The 22668-nt window shown below is 40.1% G+C and overlaps 1 protein-coding gene across 1 annotated transcript in view; it reads right to left on the bottom strand.

Moving 5' to 3' along the window:
• MCOLN3 (mucolipin TRP cation channel 3) overlaps positions 1–21025 on the bottom strand; it is a 33260-nt gene extending 12235 nt beyond the window's left edge. The window contains exons 1-6 of the mRNA XM_059061524.2: positions 20943–21025; positions 16149–16378; positions 12200–12367; positions 5672–5825; positions 4435–4516; positions 4262–4358 (exon numbers count right to left, since the gene is read on the bottom strand). Of these exons, the coding sequence (XP_058917507.1) occupies positions 4262–4358; positions 4435–4516; positions 5672–5825; positions 12200–12367; positions 16149–16376 (729 nt within the window). The 5' untranslated portion in view covers positions 16377–16378; positions 20943–21025. The remainder of the gene's footprint in view (positions 1–4261; positions 4359–4434; positions 4517–5671; positions 5826–12199; positions 12368–16148; positions 16379–20942) is intronic.
• Between the last annotated feature and the right edge of the window lie 1643 nt (positions 21026–22668).

Raw genomic sequence — 22668 nt, 5'->3', positions numbered from 1 at the left:
AGATGTTCAGTATTATTTGAATGAGTCAGAAATCCTTGCCAAGGAAAAACCATGCTTTTCCCACACAAAGAGCCTCAGGGTCTTACAAATAGTAGATGCTCATTAAATAAATTTTGGCTTAATGTCAATCACATCTAAGTAAGGTTTAGAAGAAGCTGAATTCTTTAAATGAAGAAGAAAAAATACTGGGTATAATTAACAACAGATTAGATAATACAGAAAAAAAAGATTGGTGAATTTGAAAACACAACAATAGAACTATTCAAAATGAAATAAAGAGAAAAAAAGACTGAAAAAAAAAAGAAAAAAAGAAAGAGAGCTGTGGGACAACTTCAAGTTCCCAAAGATACATATTATTGAATCTCTGAAGAGTGGGGAGAAGAGAGAGAAAAATATTTGAAGAAATAACACTGCGTAAATGTCAAATAGAATGAAAACTATAAACCCATAGATCCAAGATACTCAATGAACCCCAAATACAAGAAACACGAAGAAAACTACATCAAGGCATATCAGAATCAAATTGTTAAAATCAGAGATGAAGAGAAAAAATTTAAAGCAGCCAGAGGGGGGAAAATACATCCCATACAGAAGAACAAAGATGAAGAAGACAGCAGATTTCTTAGCAGCGACAGCAGTTTGTATTGTTTGTATTTTTAGTTTGTAAAAGAGCAACATCTTTAAAGTACTGGGGAAAAAACAGTCAAACTAGAGTTCTATACCTAGTGAGACTATCCTTAAAAAATGAAAGTGAAATACTTTTTTCAGACATACAGAAGCTGAAAGAACTTATTACCAGCAGATCTGCATTCTAAGAAATGTTAAAGGAAACCCTTCATGCAGAAGGAAAATGATACCAGATGGAAACCTGGAGCTACACAAAGGAATGAAGCACTGGAAATGATAACTACATGGGCAAATATAAAGACTTTTTATTATTTAAGTTGCTTCAAAAGATAACTGACTGTTTAAAGTGAAAATAATAACAATGTATTGTTCCAGTTTATATCTGGAGTAAATTGTATGACAACAATAACGCAAAGGCCAAGATGGGAGAAATGGATATACTGTCAGGTTTATATGCTATACATGTAGTGGTATATACCATCACTTGAAGGTAGGCTGTAATAAGTTACATATGTGTACTAGAAACCCTAAAATAATAAAACAAAGAGTTATAGTTAATAAGATAACATATGAGATAGAATGGAATCCTAAAAAATACTCAATCCAAAAGAAGGCAGAAAAAGAGAGAAATCATATTAACAATCACATGCAATTTAAATGTTGTAATAAGCACCTTAATTAAAAGGTAGAGATTTTTAGGCTGGATAAAAAAAAGCAAGACTCAACTATATGCTGCCTAACAAGAAACCCACTTTAAATATGACACAAATAAGTTTCAAAGGGTGGAAAAAGATATGCCATACTAACACTAATCAAAAGAAAGCTGGAATGGCTATATTAACATCAGACAAAGTAAATTTTTGAGCAAAGAATATGACTAGGGTTAATGAGTGCCATTTCATAATGATAAAAGAGTCAGCTCAAGTGAACACAAGAATCCTAGATGTTTATACACCTAATAAAGAGCTTCAAAATACAGGATGAAAGAATTTATCAAACTACTATGAATGAATGCTAATGCACTACTTTTACATTATAAATCCAACTGGGCACACACAGGATAGGCTTAATAAATAGTTGTTGAATGAATCAAATATCTACTACATACCATATACTTTGGTAGGTCCTTCATATATGTTCTACCTTGACAACAATTTTGTCAGGTAGGCGGACATTAATTCTGTTTTACAAATGAGAAAACTGAGGCTCAAACCAATTAAGTAATTTGCCTAAAGTTACATAGCTACTTACTGGTGAGCTGACATTAAAATCTAGGCTTGTCTGACTCCAAAGACCTTGCATTTTATATCAGGCATGATGCCCCAGTTCATGTTTACTTACGGCAATGAAGTTGCACTAATGGCTTTTATTATCAAACTACCTGATAGGATATAAGTTCCACCACAGTTCTGTGAGATGCACTGCTAAATCCACACTGCACAGATATAGCTTGGGATAATTCTACAAGAATGGCCAAAATATGACATTTGCATGTGGCTAAAGGCCAAGTTGCTTTTACTGATGTAGTGAGTCATGACAAAGGATCTAGTGTTTTGTTTACTCAATCAACAAATATTTGTCACCTACTATGTTCTCTGAGGGATGAAAAGATAAAATGGTTCCTGCCTTCAGGAAGCTTTCAGTCTAGTAGAGTTGATGATAAAGACTACAAAATCCTAAAACAAAGGAGAAGGTGGTAAGACATACAAAATACAAAAATGAAAACAAAATCTGGGAGTTCAGAACACAGAATGCATTGCTAACTGAGGAATCACAAAAGGGTTCATGAAGGAGCTGTCAGTTGACCAAAGCCTTTAAGGATTATAAGATTTCTGAAAAGTATCATTTTCCATGAGAGAAAGAGAGAGGCAAACAGACAGACAGAGTTACAGAGAGAGAAGAGAGAAGACTGTGTATAATAGCTCAATTTTTAAAAAATCAAGTAATTTTGAAAATTCATAACTTGCTGGTTAGTATTAAGATCAAAATCTGTAGCCCAAATAAAAATAGTCTTATAGAATTAGTGCTTTTTCTTATTAAGTAATATGCATAATTATTACATTATCCTATATTCTGAAAATATTTTTAACCTCAATTTCTGAAAACTTGATTTCTTACAGCCAATTACTTGAGTATCGTGGACATAACTTTTGATACAAACTACTGCTGAAGTAATAGAAATTTGGACCACATGAAGACAAGCTGTTATCAAATGCTGTCCTACATATGCCGATACAGCATTGTGTTACTACTGACTGATCCTCGTGAAGTGATGAACTCACATGAGGGGCATCTTGTGCTGCCTAGAGAGCATCAAAAGCTCCATTTGCGACTGGAAGACCGAGAACATAGATGTGATAGGGTAGGCTGAAGGTGAGGAAGCTAACCAGAGCACTAGAGGCAGCACAAGGGAGGCACGGTGAGCAAAACCCAAAGGCTACAAACATCCACAGTGAGGAAACTCGGTAGCAAGAACCCTTGGCAATGACCTTAAGCAGATTGCCACAGACTGCTGAGAGCTGACCATACAGAGCCTACAAACCTACTCTGTGCCAGGCACTGATCTTGGTACTAAAGACACAGCAGTGAACAAGACAAGGTCCCTGCCCTCAGAGAACTTACACTGAGGTACAGAAGACAGATAATTAACAAGTAAACAAGTTAGTACAGTAGCCACCCCTTATGCATAGGGAATATATTCCAAGACCCCTAGTGGATGCCTGAAACCACAGATAATATCAAACCTTATATACAATGTTTTTTTCCTATACATACATACCTATGATAAAGTTTAATTTATAAACTAGGCACAGTAAGAGAGTAACAACAATAACTAATAATAAAATAGAACAATTATAACATATACTATTATAAAAGTTATGTGAATGTGGTCTCTCTCCCTCTCAAAATATCTTGTACAAATTAAATGCCTTTTCCATCTTAACCACGCACTTATCACACACTTTGGACATAATTTTTGCAGTTTGGGGTGTAACAGCAAAACTAGCATGGATTTATTTTTCCATCTTCACAATGTCATGGATAGAAGATTTCTTCTTCCTGTAGATTTAGCAACCTTAGCATACATTTTTTTTCTTTTTTTATTAAGTTGAGAGCTTTCACTTTTTCACTTAAAGGAATCTTTTAGCATATCAGAATTTCCAGCATCACTACTCTTGCCCTTTGGGGCCATTATTGAGTAAAATAAGGGTTACTTGAACACAAGCACTGTGATACTGTGACAACTGATCTGATAACTGAGATGGCTACTTAGTGACTAATGGGTGGGATACACTGGACCAAAGGATGATTCATATCTGGGGAGGATCAGAAATTTTTCATTATGCTACTCAGAATGACATGCAATTTAAAATTTATTTCTGGCATTTTCCACTTAATATTTTGTGACCAAGGTTGGCCTAGGGTAACTTACCTCAGAAAGCAAAACCGCAGATAAGGGACTACTTCATAACAAAATAGAGCTAGCTGAACCAATGCTTCCCCTCTGCACATCCAAGTGGAATGGGAACATCCTATACATTTGATCACCCCTTAATACAAGTAAATAAACCTGTAACTAAATAAAACTATTTTTCTCCAGATAGGAATCAAATTCAGCCCAGCCCACACTCACAGTCAGAGTAAAGTCGTAACAATCTGGGAGCTCGTGATGACGAATAGTCTGCAGATTAATGGCCTTCAATTTAAACTGCAGCTCCACTGTTATGAGTCTAGAAGACAGGAGACTTTAGTGCAGTGAAAACATATACACACAAACATGAGTTACACTCCCATCTGTTCCCTCACCTGTGAAAGTCCAGCATTAAGTTGAGTTTTTCTTCTAGTGTTCCAACATTAAAAGGTTCATCTGGCGCCACAAAGAAACATTCTGCCACAGAAAGGAACAAACCATAATATAGCGCCTAAAATAAATATAGAAAACTGCATCTTGAAAGGATCATATGTTTAAAACCAGATATTCAGATTCTGGTATTTTTGTAAATTAAGATTTTTAAAGCTAAATATCCATACCAAGTGGTTACAGTGATTTATTTGTTTTTAATACGTGACTATGACATTTCTGGAGTGGATGGGGGTAGAGAAAGATCTGAACTCTATCTCACTAGTCTTCTAAAGAATGCCATCTTCCTTTCTGTCTTTTTAAGCCTAAACTTTGAGGCCCTTCTTCCTTTTTGTATCCTAAGCATAGGTTTGAAGCATCTGTAGCTTCTAAAATAAAATTTTCTACACTTAAAGGATCTTTTTAAAAAAATATTATGTGTTGACAATTTTTCCTCAATAAACATTGTTTTAAAAAAGGAAGATAGCATATTAGAAGGTTTTCACTAGTCAGTGCTATAATCCTTTACTATTCTTCTCAAAGAAAAAGTCCCAGTGGCTATTGTTAAAAGTACTTACTTTTTTTGACTCGATGACCTAAGCTAATGTTTTAGATACAAACTGCAAATAGAACTTTGCTAATAAGAATAAGCTGTGCTATTCTAAGTTCTGGTTTTCATCCCCTGCCCGCCCCCTCAGGCCCAGCCTACCCCAAAGACACTGAATAGTGAAGTGCTGTTGAGCAGAGACAGTTTTATATACATCAAGAATTTGCAAGCATACTGTTTTATAAGGACAATATCTGTCTATTTAACTGGCTTATTCAGCAGAGAGGCTGTGGAATAAAGTGGCTAAGGGCATGGCTTGGGTCAAATTTCAGCACTGCCTCTTACTAGCTCCATCATGAGCAGATCACTTAACCTTCTGAGGCACACTTCAGTCTTCTATAAAACGAGGATAATAATAAACTTGCCTCGTTGGTTTTTGTGGGGTTTTTTGTTTGTTTGTTTGTTTGTTTTAAGAATCATGAGTTATAGTGAAGTACCTGACACAACTCTGATAAAGTTCTTACTATGACCTAATAGCACAGGTCAAATCAATGTTTTCAGAGACGAAATTAGTATAAATAAGTATAAATTGATTTATAAATAAGTATAAATCAAGGAGTTAAAAATGGAAGTTCTAGCTTATAGAAGAACATCACCAGTTTCAATTTCTGGATCAATGTCAAAGGTATCATTTCCAGGACAGATGTTTCCTTGCTTGTAGAAGTGCTGACAGATTGCCATGGCTGACTGCTCCGTGCCCTTGTTCTCGTAAGCGTGATTCCCAACTGAGATGTTGCGTAGCTGCAAGTACTTCAAGCAAAAAGAGAAACAGAAAAAGGGGAACACCCAGCCAGGTGGAAGTGAAGCCATGATTCCCCTCCCTCCCTGCCTTTGAAACGGCAGGTTCCCACCGCCTGTCCATGTGGAGACTTGCACGCTAATATGCAGAGTAATTAACGTGCTACTGTGCACCAGGACCACAGAGGTCAAGGAGCACTCTTGAATTAATTCGAGTTCTGGGTTCAAGTCTCATTTCTGTGACCTTGAGCAAGTCACAGACTTTATGAGTTGCTGCTTTCTTATCTGCAAAATTAAAGGCTTAATTTAACCTTAAATAAACTCTCAGGTTCTTTCGTCCTTTAAAGAACTATGTTTAGGAACTGACTTTCACATTTAATGTGAATATAAATTTTATTTATCTTTGAACTATTTCCTATAAAGTCAGAGTTCTGCTCTACTATAATATAGGAAATGGAATAAAATTGTTCCAGGGTAACCAGAAAAACTTTGTCTAAAAATAATGTATTTTAAAAATCTTTATCTTTGTAAGAATACAGCTTGGTCACTTTTATAGCAATTTTCTCTTACTGAAAGCCCTTCCATGGCTTCCTGTCTCTCAGAATAAACTTCAAAGCTCTTTTCCAGGGCCTGTGAAGCCCTGAGAGACCTATAGCCTTATCCCTGGTCCTTCCCTTACTCCTTTGCACACTTGCCTTAAACATACTAAATGTTTTCTAGCCTCTAGGGCCTTTGCTGTTGCCACTCCTTCAGCCTGAAATATTCTCCCCCAGACTTCAAGTCCCCAGAGAGGCCTTTTCTGACCATCCTGAGTCCATTGTTAATATTTTATGCCACTTAATTTTTTTTCTCATAGCACTCATCACTGTTGGAAATCAACTGATTTTGGCTAAACTTGTTTAAAATCCATCTCCTCCATTAGAATGTAAGTTCCACAGGGCAAGGAATTGATCAAGTCCACTGCTCTAACCCCAGCACTTAGAACAGTATTGTAGGCAGATAGGGTAGGGGAGGTCCCTGGAGAAAGAGAACAGGCATGGCTTTCTTGACATAAGAGAAACCATTTTTGGCCTAAGCCTTTTTGTGATCTAATGCTGGTCCTTGAACAGGTCTCAGTAATTAATAATATTAAGGGAAAAATAGAATGCAGAAACAGGCAAGAGAAGTAACAACAGCAAAGATAATACATCAATTGTAAAGATTCCCAGTTCTGTTTCAACGGTAAAGAGTAGCCCAAAACACTTAACTGCCAGGTCAACTGAAATCTAAAGGATGATGATGTTGACTTTTTCTGACCCTCGTGACTTCAATCAACAAAAACCTGGACTCTGTTGACAGCCCAAACCCCTTCATGACTATACACGTACCCTTAGCTTAAAACTTCCCCAATTTTGCTGTTTGAGGAGACACTGCTTTGGGAAAGATCCCTGGTGTTCTCCTTACTTGCTGCAAGTAATAAATCCTTCCTTCTCCTGAGCTTTGGCTTGGCTGTGTCTTTTGGTGTGACATCCACCAAGAGGCAAACCCAGTTTTCAGGTAACAGTATGAGACAGAGTCAAATGAACAGTGAGGTGAAAATCACTATAGCGTGATAGTGCAGGGGTCCCCAACCCCCGGTCCGCAACCTGTTAGGAATCAGGCTGCACAGCAGGAGGTGAGCAGCAAGTGAGCAAAGCTTCAGCTGCCGCTCCCCATCGCTCACATTACGGCCTGGACCATTCCACAATGCCACCGGTCCGTAGAAAAACTGTCTTCCAAGAAACTGGTCCCTGGTGCCAAAAAGGTTAGGGACCACTGGGATAGTGGATCTTTGCTCACTAGAGCTAATCTATGAACACCAAGATGGTAAGTTGCTAGGATAGGATTTGTGATTATGGCACCAACCTTTCTGCTAGCACTGGGATTGGGAAAATGAGCCAGAAATCTACAGTGATATAATTAAGCCACATAAATCATTAAATAGCATTATGTCCTGCATATAGTGGGAAATAGTATAATGCTGGAGATACTCAGTTTTTGTTTTGTTTTTTTACGGTACGCGGGCCTCTCACTGTTGTGGCCTCTCCCGTTGTGGAGCACAGGCTCCGGACGCGCAGGCCCAGCAGCCATGGCTCACGGGCCCAGCTGCTCCGCGGCATGTGGGATTTTCCCGGACCGGGGCACGAACCCGTATCCCCTGCATTGGCAGGCGGACTCTCAACCACTGCGCCACCAGGGAAGCCCTGGAGATACTCAGTTTTGAGCTGTTTGTTTTCCATACAAGGAAATAAGTGTCTTAAATCTTTATAAAGCTACTCTGAGCCAAATTGGTAGTTTTACATTGGGGTGTCGGCGAGTAAGAGGTAAACAGTACATTAAATGAAAAAAGAGGTAAAAGATATTGAATGCGGTAAAGTACCAAGGAGATCAGTATGCCTGGAATAGGGGATGTGTACCGGGAGGTAAAGCCAGAAAGGCAAGCAGGGGTCATGAAGCAGTCACACCTACACGGGGCCCTGTAGCCCTTCTGAGCACCCGCTCCTTAAAGGACATACTTAAAGATCTGAACCTCCTACCTAAGAAACTTGTGTCTTAAACCTTGTAAGACCTTGAGACACAAAAGATCCAAAGTGCAGGGCTTCAGGTACATGCTAACGTTATAAGTGATGCTACAGCCAGACTTCCTTGCTATCTTAATAAGGCTCCTCATGGAGGTCTGAGCACCTGTAGGAGCTGGATGGTGTAGACAAAGAGTGTTGCCCGCCACTCCAATAATCAGCAAGTGTTGCCTGCCATCAAGCCTTCAGCCACTGCAGTGGCATCAAGGGTGTGCTCTGAGGGGAATTTAGGATGGAGAAAAACAGATTACCGGTCCTGGAGTTAAGATGCATATCAAAGGAATAACTGCCATGAGCCCAGACTCTTGCATCTTCCCATACATAGAAAGGCACTAAAATCACTAATTTGAGATATCTGTTTTTTATGATTATCAGTAATCTTTTGATGTTTTATTACATGGGGGGTTTTTTTTGTTTGTTGGTTGGTTTCAGCAAAAACCCTCTTTGGAAGAGTCCCTCAGAGCTATCTGAGAGGCCATCTTCCCGGGCTGTAGTCTGCAGCGATGTCCTTGAATTAAACATAGTTCTCAACTTTTAGGTTACACATTTTTTTCAGTCGACAGTGGTCAGGAGCAAGTGGCAGGACCATGTCCAGCTAAAGGGCAGCTCTGGAGCCAGAGTCAGAGGACTCTGGGACCAGAATGTGGTGTAGGACTATGGTTGAAAGGCAGGTGACCTGTAGGACTGACTGATGGGGCATCTAACTGGCTATGGCCTCTGTGGGGCATTAATCAGGCTGGACATCTGTCCCTACTTGCCTCTGCAGCTCTGCCTTGAGGGAAGGAGTTTCTCACGCAGATCCATGGGCCCCAGGTCACCCTTTGGAAGACAATATAAAAACACATGAAAGGGCTTCCCTGGTGGCGCAGTGGTTGAGAGTCTGCCTGCCGATGCAGGGGACATGGGTTCGTGCCCCGGTCCAGGAAGATCCCACATGCTGCAGAGCGGCTGGGCCCGTGACCCATGGCCTCTGAGCCTGTGCATCCGGAGCCTGTGCTCTACAATGGGACAGGCCACAACAGTGAGAGGCCCACATACCACAAAAAAAACCACATTAAAGATCCTTACCTGAGTAATGTGGCACCCAAAGTAAAGCAGATTAAAATCGATTGCTTCTTGATTATAGATGGATTTTTTTGTGGTCCCTCTGTGATCACCTGATCTGAACACATGAATCTTTTGAGCTCTTTCATTCATTCACAAACATCTGAGTACCTGGGATGTACCTCCACCTTCATGGAATAAATATATTAATATGTGGCACTGAACACTGTTATATGTATAAAATGAGTAGTATTATGCAATCAAATCTGTGATTTTAGAGGAATCCTTTAGAAAACAGTCAAGAAATGGTAGGGAGGGGAAGGAGGGAAGCCAACCAGAAGTAGGGATATACAGACTATGCTTGAGCTGCAAGAATAAATGGTTCCAAGATCCTGAGACCTTTAAATCTAAGCAAGTGATCAGAAACAGAAACATGTCTGGGGAGCAGGTGGGAAGAGAACAGGAACCCGTTTTGGATGGAGTGGTTCTGAGGTGCTCGTGAGCTGTCTACATGCAGCAGTATGAGCAAATGGTTCAGGGTCACCTCTCTTGGCAATGGCTGAGGCTGTGTAGAGGAGGAAATTCTGTAGGAAAAGGACAAACCTTTGAGGACTGACTTAATTGAAGGGGCGGATGAAAGGAGGAGCCCAGTAAAGATGGCCCAAACATGACTGATTGCTAAAAGCCAGGACATAGTATAAAAATAACTAGGTCTTTGATATTCAAATACATAAACATATATACTAAACAAAAGTGATGCTGTTATAACCAGTGTTGGATCAGGATGAACCCTAGAGGTTATGCAGTTAGATGGCATTTTAGGGCTCTACTCTTCAGGAAAACTAATTAGTCATGGAACTAGCTCTAAGGACTGAGAAGCTACCATCTTATCTGTTCGTTCTCCTTGGTGACTATCACCTCAACTATCGAAAGATTTCCTTACAGCAAACAAAGATCTTTCTTTCATATCAGTCTATATTTTCTCTGTTCAGTTCTCTGGAATCGTGTAGAATAACTGACCTCAGTAACAACAAAAACTTTATTTATGAATATTGTGATCAAGATACTCTTTACCTTCAGTTTAAAATGCCTGATAGTGATGTAGAGAACAAATGTATGGACACTAAGGGGGTAAAGTGGGGCTGGGGGTGGTGGTGGTGGGATGAACTGGGAGATAGGGATTGACATATATACTAATATGTATAAAATAGATAACTAATAAGAACTTGCTGTATAAAATAAAATAAAATAAAATTCAAAAAGAATAAAATAAAATGCCTGATAGTGCCCAGAAGATGGTAGGGAGTCACTTGCCCTAAGTAAATCCCACCCCAATTAATATTATCTACCTATATACTAGCACAAGGAATCTACATGCAATTCTGTAAAGAACACGGAAATCTGATAAACAGAATGGCTTGAATGCCAAATATATTTTTAAGACTGCTCTTAGGCTTACTATATTAAAAAGGTAAAAATGTTTTAGGAGGAATTTAATGAACTGTTTACATCTTGCCTCTACCCACCCCTCCCGCCAAAAACTAAACTACCAATTTGGTTCAGAGTAGCTTTAGATAAACTTAATATATATATATATATATATTTTTTTGCAGTACGCAGGCCTCTCACTGTTGTGGCCTCCCCCGTCGAGGAGCACAGGTTCCAGACGGGCAGGCTCAGCGGCCATGGCTCACGGGCCCAGCCGCTCGCGGCATGTGGGATCTTCCCGGACCGGGGCACAAACCCGTGTCTCCTGCATCGGCAGGTGGACTCTCAACCACTGCACCACCAGGGAAGCCCTAAACTTAATAATCTTAAAACAAGAATCTCAAAGCTGAATATCTCCAGGATTTTACTATTTTTTACCTTACAAATTGTAGGGCATATTTCTATTTCACAACATATGCAGCTTACTTCTATTACTATAGATTTCTGGCCAATTTTTGTAATCTGAATGTGATCAGAAAGCCTTAGCATCACAAACACGTATTTTATCTCACTGTGCATAGTTTGTCTCCACGATAAGGAGAGCCATGATTGGACTCTAATAATTTTTTGAAGAAGAGTTGTGATATTTTTGAAATGCTATCTACAGACTAACTCAGGTTAGAAATACTGACTTCACAAAAGCTTCCAATGATTCCCACAAAATAGGAGATTTTGGACTTGAGAAAATACTATTTGTAGCAAAAACAAATTGATCAGAAACTCTGAATAGAAATTTGAATCATCTGTATGAAAAACAAGCTTCCTTTTTTGAGGCAGTTAATCAATATTACAATAAAATCCTTGTCATGTATGACATAAAGGCCTTACTTATTTTTTAAATGAACTTTCAGGTCTTGGTTACTATACACACTCTGCAAAGTTAATATTCTCCTTATTTGTTAAGGGTCCCTGAAAGTATAAACTCTGAAGACTTAATGACTACTTATAGCCAAGGTCATGGTTAATCATTTTAAACCTTTGAGGTTCTCATGCCAAGCCCTAGCTCTGACTCTTTTAATTAAGTCTTTAAAGTTTCTGTCTCTCTGTTACTAAACAAAAGCTTTTCTCAACTTCTAGTTCTGTTAAAGTTTGTTGGCAACATTAAAAAAATTTAACTGTTTTATACATGTCGTTTACATATTTCATTAAAAAATGTTCACCCTTGTACAACTGAATGTCAGTTTCTATTATGTACATTGCTAATAATTTTCCAGTCTAACCTTTTTCCCAAGTGAAGAATGCATGTGCTTGACTTACCTGATTCACTGCGAAGATGATCTGATCGTATACATCACTTTTTGTATACACTGCATATGTGTCATCCATTCGGTCTATATATCCTTTTAGGAAGAGGTGTTTGAATGCTATAGTGTTCTCTTCCTTGAAAGCTACAACCATCTGGTTACTTAGCCCAAAAAAGATCAGCTTAAAAGAAAAAAAGAAAAAGTAAGAGGGTCACAAAGTAATGAAATAAAAGGTCTCTATAAAGGTCTCTATAAAATGATCAATTCATCTATTCAAGATTCAATGTCTAATTAATCCTGAATATATTCAATAGAAATTAAAAGTTTGGCAGCTGTGAATTAATTTGTCCTTAAAGATAAGGTTGGTTTCTAGTTTTAAAATAAAAGAAAGTGATTTTGCATACTTTCAACATTTATTTTCATGTATGATCCCACTTATGAAATTTTCCCTACCAACAAAAGCTTTAGGAGTTCAGAGAAGCCCTTTAGGAGTTCTTTAGCTCAGAGAAGCAAGGTAACTGACTAAGGAAGTTGGAAGGTTTCTCTAAGGAAGAAAGAATAATAGAAACCCTGAAATATGTGCATAACTTGGGCAGGAGACATTTGAGGAGCACAGGGGAAAGGCCAAGAAGGTCTAGTTAAACTTAGCACTTTGGGGGGACATTGAGGACACAAGCATAATTCAATTAGAGAAATAGTGAGAAAAAAATGTGAACAGAAAGACTAGAGTCAGTTAGTGCAGGGGCTTGAATGGCAAATAGAAGAGTTCAAAATGAATTCTGTAGAACAAAAAGGTCTTGAAGCAGGTGTGCAATACAACCTAAGAAATATCTTACATAAGTTTAAGTCCTGTAATCAAACTATATTCCTAGGTCGAATTACCAAAACTGTGACAATAAGGCCAAAAATAAAAATATTCTTTCAACTCATCTCTAAATTAAAGTATATTAACATAACATATCCTTAACATTCATGCAGGATTGACCCCAGAGTTTTACATGAAACTCAGTTGTCCTCTTGCTCTCTCTCCCCACCCCCCCACACACACATGCGTGCGCTCTGTAAATTTAGAACATATATTCTGACTTAGATACCAGAGTAAGGGGGGCAACACTGAAAACCTATGTTCCATACACTATTGCAGGAACTTTCTTCATACTAATCCCACGGCATAGTTCCTAATACACCCATTTTACAGATGCATACATGAAGACTCAGAGAAGTTAAATAATTTTTACAAGTTACATCAGTAGCAAGTATATAGTCAAAATTCTAACCCAAGTCTAACAGACTAAATCCAAGCTCTAACTATCCAAGCTCATGCTACACAAAGTATCCAAAGTCTGATCAGGGAAAAATAGAGTCAGTAGACCAATCTGTTCGCCTCTCACCTTGCCTTGTGATGTATGCCCTGTACCCCACACATGTCATCACTACCTAACTCGACTCTCATTTCTAAAGAGCCCCTTTAAGCTGTGTCCTATTTAAATCTCAGTAAGATGATAGCTTGATATTCCAGGGATTTTACATCTATCGAAGCTGATGATCAAAAAGCCTCCAGAGAATTCCCAAAGATATTTTTACCGATTCATTCAAATATATGAGTACCTTCACAAGCCAGCACTGAGCTAGAAGACACAGTTCCTGCCCTCAAGGGCCTAGGGGCAGACAGGAGTACCACTGGCAGACAGAACTGCTATAATTCAGAGACTGAGCCAGGCAGTGTGAAAAGGGAAACTTTTAGTAGGATGCCTATCTATCATCATAGTCATCTTTCTTTTGCTGCTGCAGACACAAAATCTCCAACTTAACAGAAATACCACTGTCTTTTCCCTCAAAGAGGAAATCTGTCATCAAGTCACCCTCATTTGCTCAAAGTCTTTATGTAGTATTTGTTTGATTGTTCCAATGTAGATTAAGGAAACATCACAGTTAAGAAAAACCCTCAGTTACTTCAAAAAAAAAAAAAACTTACCTAAATGCCTTTTATATGCTTATTACTAACAGGCTTAACATCTTAAACTGTTAGTCAATTTTCCTCTTGACCACCCTAGGAAACACAGGAAACTTAGATGAGCTCCCTAAAAGATTTAGGAGTAATTAAGAACATAAGTCTTACACAGACCTACTAGAGAATGGACTTGAGGATATGGGGAGGGGGAAGGGTAAGCTGGGACAAAGTGAGAGAGTGGCATGGACATGTATACACTACCAAATGTAAAATAGATAGCTAGTGGGAAGCAGCCCGGTGCTTTGTGACCACCTAGAGGGGTGGGATAGGGAGGGTGGGAGGGAGGGAGACGCAAGAGGGAAGAGATATGGGGACATATGTATATGTATAACTGATTCACTTTGTTATAAAGCAGAAACTAACACACCATTGTAAAGCAATTATACTCCAATAAAGATGTTTAAAAATTAAAAAAAAAAAAGAACAAGTCTTAGAGGGAATAGAATCTGAGTTTGAATCTCAGTTCTATTCTTCTAGTTTCCTGACTATGACAGGTTATTTTACTTCACTAAGCCTCAGTGTTTTCATCTGTGTAATGGGGATACTACTGCCTAACTCTGATTTGTTTTAAGAATTGAATGTGATGATATAAAATGTTTAGGCCGAAACACAGTAAACACACAAGTGGTATCTATTATTCTAAGTAGAAAATATTCATGTTCAACTGACACAGGCTTTCCTTCCAACTTATCAGAAACAACACAGATAAATATTTTCACTATTGTGACACACTACATTATCAGCTGGATGTTAAGAATTTCAATTCCAGCTTGCCAAATATAATGAGAACTGAACATCCATTTTTATGTTGATATGTTAGAGGGAGAGAACACGTGCCTCTAAAGTCTTGATTCTGCCAGTGGCAGTACTAGTCAATACTAATCAAGTGGCTCTATAAATATCAGTTCCTTATTCTGTAAACTGAAGGATTCCAGTATTTATCCAATAGAAGTATTGTTGAAATTAAATGAAATAATGTCCTGGGAACAAAATAATCACTCAAATGTCAGTTTCCTTTACACAACACCTAGCATCAGAAACTTAGGCAAGAATTTCACCAACTTCATATGACTGTAGAAATAGCCTTAGCTTCTAACACCTTAAGCATTTGTTCTCAATTATCAGTTAAGATTAGCAATTTCAGAGTTAAAAAACTTCTCCTTGAATACCAGTTGTTTATTTACTTATGCATTTTTCACCAAATTAAGAGAAAGTATTAATAAAAATAAACGTATCACATCTATTTTTCCTATTAAAATCTTTTATTTTTGACCCTTTGCTTTTAACAAGAGATAGTTACTCTCACCAGCAGGAAAACATACCTTCACAGGAGTAAATCATAAGTATATATAAAGAATCACAAAATATAATTTCCCCCACAAATGTTAAGAGAAGGCAAGGAAATGAAATTCAACATCTCCTGAAATGAAGTCTCATGTTTCACTATCTATGCTACTCCTTTTAAACAACTCCACATTCTTCCACTTCAGGGCCCCCATGATCACAGGGATGTGAGAATCCAAACACTCTTAACAAAAATCCTGAAGTTTCTGAAGAGAGAGAAATTCTTAGGAAACTAACTAGGGAAAAAAAAGAATCCTCTGGTTGGGCAATAGCTAGTTTCCACAGTTGATTTAGAAACCTTCAGCTAAACTTCCTGATTGGAAGCCAAATATTAAAATTTTCTTTTCTTGAAAACCAATTACATTATGTGAGTAAAATTGTAACTTAATGAAAGATGAGAAGGAAAAGAGTTAGAGAAAAAAAAAAAAAAACAACCAAAGTCCTCTTTCACAAATATTGAAGTGGGAGGGTTTAAGATTGCGTATCTCCTTAATTATTGTTCTTTATTATGCATACAGTTAAAAGTTATATATAAAAAAAAAACTGTCCATAGTCCTCTTTGTGAGTAAAAGAAGACTTCACTAAATTGATGATCTGAGATGGTTACCTGGATGGTCACCATTGCCATTTTTAGAATTTGTATGGCAAGTTTCCACGGTTTTCTACCTCGAGCCCAGAATTTCTCACAAGGATTCATGAAAAAAAATTTGAGTTTTCGCCTCATCTGGTCTTCTAATAGAAGCTCCTCAGAGGGAGATGTATTCTGGTTAAAAGTGCAGCGATTTTCTTCTTCATGAGAGCTGCAGCTACTTATAACAGCCTCAGGATTTGCCATCTCTAGGAGGGAAAAAAAACACCTGTAAATGAAGGCAACATCTATGTTCTTTGCTATTGCAGGATAGTTGATGAAGTCCAGGCAAAAGATCAGCTTTCAAATAAGCACCATTGTTCTAAACTGCATCTTTGAAGATCAATGGCACAGGATAGAAAGCCCAGAAATAAACCCGACACACCTATGGTCAATTAATCTATGACAAAGGAGGCAAGACTATATACAATGGAGGAAAGACAGTCTCTTGAATAAGTGGTGCTGGGAAAAATGGACAGCTATATGTAAAAGAATGAAATTAGAAAACTCCCTAACACCACACACAAATAAATGGATTAAAGACCTAAATGTAAGGCTGGAAACTATAGAATTCTTGGAGGAAAACATAGGCAGAACACTCTTTGACATAAATCGCAGCAACATCTTTTTCAATCTGTCTCCTAGAGTAATGGAAATAAAAACAAAAATAAACAAATGGGACCTAATTAAACTCAAAAGCTTTTACACAGCAAAGGAAACCCTAAACAAGATGAAAAGACAACCCACAGAATGGGAGAAAATATTTGCAAACGATGTGACCAACAAAGGATTAGTCTCCAAAATTTACAAACAACTCATGTGGCTCAATATTTTTAAAAAACAAACAGCTGAATCAAAAAATGGGCAAAAGACCTAAATAGACATTTCTCCAAAGACAAACAGATGGCCAAGAGGCACACGAGAAGATGCTCAACATTGCTAATTATTAGTGAATTGCAAATAAAAACTATAATGAGATATCACCTCACATCAGTCAGAATGGCCATCATTGAAAAATCTACAAACAATAAATGCTGGCTGTGGAGAAAAGAGAACCCTCCTACACTGCTGGTGGGAATGTAATTTGGTACAGCCATTATGGAGAACAGTATGGAGGTTCCTTAAAAAACTAAAAATAGAGCTACCATATGATCCAGCAATCCCACTTCTGGGCATATATCCTGAGAAAAACATGGTTAGAAAGGATACACGCACCCCAATGTTCACTGCAGTGCTGTTTACAATAGCCTAGACATGGAAGCAACCTAAACGTCCATTGACAGATGAATGGATTAAGAAGATGTGGTACATATACACAATGGAATATTACTCAGTCATAAGAAAGAATGGAATGATGCCATTTGCAGCAACATGGATGGACCTACAGCTTATCATACTAAATGAAGTCAGACAAAGAAAGACAAATATCATGTGGTATCAGTTATATGTGGAGTCTTAAAAAAATGATAAAATGAACTTATTTATAAAACAGAAACAGACTCACAGACATGGAAAACAATCTTAGGGTTACCAAAGGGGAAAGGTGGGAGAGAGAGATAAACTAGGAGGTTGGGATTAACATATACCCACTACTATATACAAAATAGATAATCAACAAGGACCTACTGTATAGCACAGGGAACTCTACTCAATATTCTATAATAACATATAGGGGAAAAGAATTTGAAAAAGAATAGATATAGGTATGACTGAATCACTTTGTTGTGCACCTGGAACTAACACAACATTGTAAATTATCCATACTCCAAGATAAAACAAAAATTTTTTTAAATTAAAAACTAAAAGAATGTGGTTACAATTACAAAAAAAAAAACTGCACTTTTGATGCTTACAAAATCAATCAGAACATAGCATGTCATTTTTCTTTTTGTTTAAGTTACTGAGTGAATTTTTACCCAATTGAAAACTACCAAATTCAAGGGCTGCTATTAATAAAAGACTATATGTACCTATATAGAGTATGTTATATGCTTTCTGCCTCATTCAGTAACAGGTATAATTAGAGCAGGGTGTCCTGAAAGCACTGGTAAGGTGTCAGAGAGTAGGCTGGACTCAGAAATTATATGCAAAATTTTGTAGATATATGGATATGGCCACTTTTCCCAGGGAGATACTTACCGTTTCATCAGATTATCCAAAAAAAAAAAAAATTAAACCATTGAGTTAAAGGTAAAAGATATGATGAAGAGCAGGGGTCCCCAAGCCCCAGGGACCTGTTAGGAACCCGGGCCACACAGCAGGAGGTGAGCGGCAAGCAAGCACTTGAAGCTTCAGCTGCCGCTCCCAATCACTTACATTACGGCCTGAACCATCTCCCCCTCCCCGCCAGTCCATGGAAGAATTGTGTTCCACGAAACTGGTCCCTGGTGCCAAAAAGGTTGGGGACCGCTGATGTAGAGAACAGATCCTGTTTGGTTTCTAATCCTGGTTCTAAAATTTGACACTTCTGTGACCTTAGGCAAGTCACTCAGCCTGTCTGAGCCTCAGTTTTCTCTTCTGCAAAATGGGAATAAGAATATCTACCCTCATGTGTTTCTAGTGAGCAAATGCAAATAAAACCCTTGCATAGGGTCTAACACTAAACAAGCAGCCTACTTTCCCTACAGCCCCAGCAGACAGAGCAGCTTCCTAAACAGCCAACAAGGTTCTTAGGAAACAGTGTGAGCTTCAGGGGACTTACAAAGGAAGTCTGAAAACGAGAACTCAGAATCTCAATTTAAGTCCAAGTCCCGATCAGCAACATCACTTGTATTAGCTTTTTATTGAAGGCCTTCGAGTTATGTAGCACATTTTACTTTTCAAAGCACTTCATAATTTTTTTTAAAATCCCTTTGCAAAGGTTGGTTTTATTGTCTTCATAGTCAGCTTATCCAAAGTGATAAAGAAGTTACTCCAGAACCTGGAAACTGTCTTGGATTTTCCCTCAGGCTAATATTGATATTATGGAAACTTGTTCAAAATAAAATACCCCAAATCACCACGGAGAGTAGAGTTCTTTTTTATAGAATAGAAAGGCTGGCTCTGTTTGATATTTTTACTATAACTTCTACTCAGAGATTGGGATGAGGTCGGGGGAGAATTCAAACTGTACTAACACAATATCTAACAAGTTACTGTTTAGGTGCTTTCCAAGTCTAGAATCCGACAACTGGTTCTGAAATCAAACATTCTTAGCAAACCCAACATCTCCAAACAATAGATATTGGCTATAAAAACTATCCATGGGGAAGGTTTTAAAATTCTTGATGAATGAAAAGGTTAATAAGGATAGGGACTTCCCTGGCATTCCAGTGGTTAAGACTCTGTGCTTCCACTGCAGAGGGCTCGGGTTCGATCCCAGGTGGGGGAACTAAGATCCCGCATGCCTCGCAGACAAAAAAAGAAAGAAAAAGAAAAGAAAGAAAGAAAAAAGGATATTGCTGAGTCAATAGAGCATGAAACATATTTATAGTAGCATATGCAGTACCTTCAAAATGAAATAATTATGATAGAACTCATTAAAGTATGGCTCGTATGTGTGTTAAAATGCCTGTCAAAGTCCGAGTACAATAACTCATAGATAAAGACATAGGGAGAGAAAAAAGTTAATCCCTTAGGATTTTCACTCAAGAACATTTTATTGCCTTCTTCAAAAAGGTATATTTTTCACCAGCATTTAAGTAGACTTTACCTATGGGATTTATAAGGAAGATGATTCACGCGAGTTCATGGAAACTCGCATATGAACAGTAACATAATAATGAAGCTCTTAATAATACAGCATATTGGTGAATGACAGATTTGAGGTCACATTCAGCCCTTTGTATTTTGATACAGGTAAAATTAAACTGTAAACAAACTAGCCACACGCCGTGTAACAGTAACCCACAGGAACAAAGAGAAAAGGAGCCAACCACAATTAATTTATTCAGCACATCGCACCAAGCTGTCCCAAATCGTAAGATGTTTCATTCACAAGGACTGACCGCTGAACTCGCTGCAAACCTTAGTTTACCGTCAGAGAAGCCCTTCTGAAGGTGCACTTTAAAAACTGAGACTGTCCAGACCCCTAGCCGCTGACAGTGTCGCCCAACACTCCTGCACACCCACCCGGGGCGAGGGCAGGATGCAGGGTCGGTGGAGACGCAGGTCAGGAAAGTCTCCCCGCGGTACTATATCTGGTCTTAGAATCTACAAACACACCGAGGTTCCTTATTCACGGCGAGGAGGGGCTTAACTGGAATGAACTGCAGAAAACTAAAGAAAACCGAGGAATATGTGTAAAGAGTAAAAGCCTCACAGTTGACGACAGGGACGCGAGCTCCTTACACGACCCGAGCCCGGCTGGAAACTGCTTTCGACCAGCGCAGAGACGCCGGCTTTGGGCCCCAAGTTCATCCACCCCCTACCCTCTAATAAAGGGACACTGAGTCACGTCTGGCTTGCACAGCCTGGCTGTGCAAGCTGCAGAGTGTCTCCGAAGCTCCCGCCCCACCGCCCTGGCCGCAGGCCGACGGCCGCCCCCTTCCCAGGCCTCCCAGGCGAGGCCCCGCCCACAGGTGGCTTCCCGGGGTTGGGGGGATGGTGGCGCGGCAGGGTCTCCCGGCGCCGCAGCTTGAGTCCCGGCTGCCCCGGGCGGGGGGCGCCACCACTGACCTTGGGCGGCCGGCCGAGGGGGCGCGGGGCCGAACCGCCGCAGCTCGCACCCCGCTCCCACCTGTGTCCCCTCCATGGCGCCGCTGTCCGGGGCCCGACCCTCCCGCCGTGTCTCACCGACGGCTTGAGACGTCGCGGGCTCTCCCTTCGCGCCGCGGGCGCCGTTCCCAAGACACCTGATGCCTCCGGGCGCTTCGGGGCTCGTCTCACCTGCGGGCGCGGCGCGCGGAGGGGGAAAGCGGGGCGCCGGCTAGTGAGCGTGGGGGCGGCCTTCTGTCCGCGGCCGGTGACCAGCCCTAGAAGCCTCTGAGGCTCAGCTCAGCCCGGGGCCCGACGTGAGCCCGGCGGTCGGGAGCCACCGCCCTTGGCATCCTCCCTCCTCCGGCCGATTGAACCCGTGACCCTCCGCCGCAGCGCTCCGCTCCCTTCCACGCCCTTTCTGGAGCCGTCTTTCAGGACTTGCGGCGAAGGAGGCTGCCTGAAGGAGCCCGGCGCCGTCGCCTTCCTCTGGGCGCCTCTCTCCCTTCGCTCCCCTCCCTGTACCCGTAAGGCGACCCGCTCCACCCTCCTCGGGTTTCTCGGACTGCCCAGGATCTGCGGACCCGGGAGGTGCGAGCGCGTGGGTTCCCGGCTTCCCCTGTCTGCTCGCTGGGGTAAAAGAGACAGGCTGGAGGTAAAGTGCCTGGAAGCGGGTGAGAGCGCAGTCCACTCCTTCAGCCTTCTATTCTAAGTTTTTGGTTTTTAATTTTTATTTATTTATTTATTTAGGCTGTGTTGGGTCTTCGTTGCTGCACGCGGGCTTTCTCTAGTTGCGGTGAGCGGGGGCTACTCTTCGTTGCGGTGCACGGGCTTCCCATTGCAGTGGCTTCTCTTGTTGCAGAGCACGGGCTCTAGGCACGCAGGTTTCAGTAGTTGTGGCACGCGGGCTTCAGTAGTTGTGGCTCGCGGGCTCTAGAGCGCAGGCTCAGTAGTTGTGGTACACGGGCTTAATTGCTCCGCGGCATGTGGGACCTTCCCAGACCAGGGATCGAACCCGTGTCCCCTGTATTGGCAGGCAGATTCTTATCCAGTGTGCCACCAGGGAAGCCCTATTCTAAGTTTTGTATACAAAGAAATCAGGAAGGGTAAGATTTTTCAAGCATGAGCCTTGTACCCTCTCTAGGCCTTCCAGTTTGGGAGAATTGCTATGAAATTAGTGGACTGTTGACTTGACTCTTCTAGACTGGATCCCGGGTCTGAAAGAGCCCTGGGAAAGCTCTTTAAACAAGTGTGACTGGAAACACTCGAAGTAAAGGTTCTTTGCTTGGCCAGACTTCGGTCAGGCTCCTGAAACCTTCTCTTAGGCTCATGTGTGCACTTTCTTGTAAAATCCGCTTTTAGCAAGAACCCTGCTAAGTCAGTCTAACTAGAGCCACTCCACGCCCCCCCCACCCCTCCAATATGTGATCAGGTTCCTCATCCTTCACCACTCCCCAGGTGATGTCTGATCATCCTGGCCCTTTTTCAACAAGAATCCTGCAAGGTCAGTGTAGCCAAAACTCCCCTTAGCCCTATTGTTTTCTTTCAGTAATTTTCCATCCGTTGACCCCTACCCTGCAAATTCCCACTTGCCCATGCTATATTAGGGGTTGAGCCCCACCTCTCTCCTCCATTGTAAAATTCCATGGCAGCGGTCCTTATAACTATCTGAATGGACACTTTAATAGGTGTCATTGAGTATTTATTTAAGAGTAGATCTCCAACCATAACCTTTTTTTTCATGAATTCTTTTTCTTTTTTAATTAAACTCATCAGGAATAGATCAGGAACTTTGATTACTTTTAATGACAACCAATTTGGATTT

This window comes from Kogia breviceps, chromosome 1 (genome assembly GCF_026419965.1).
Source record: "Kogia breviceps isolate mKogBre1 chromosome 1, mKogBre1 haplotype 1, whole genome shotgun sequence".
Classification (NCBI taxonomy): domain Eukaryota; kingdom Metazoa; phylum Chordata; class Mammalia; order Artiodactyla; family Physeteridae; genus Kogia; species Kogia breviceps.
Note: the sequence above shows the minus strand (reverse complement) of the source record. Positions and strands in the feature narration are given on the sequence as shown.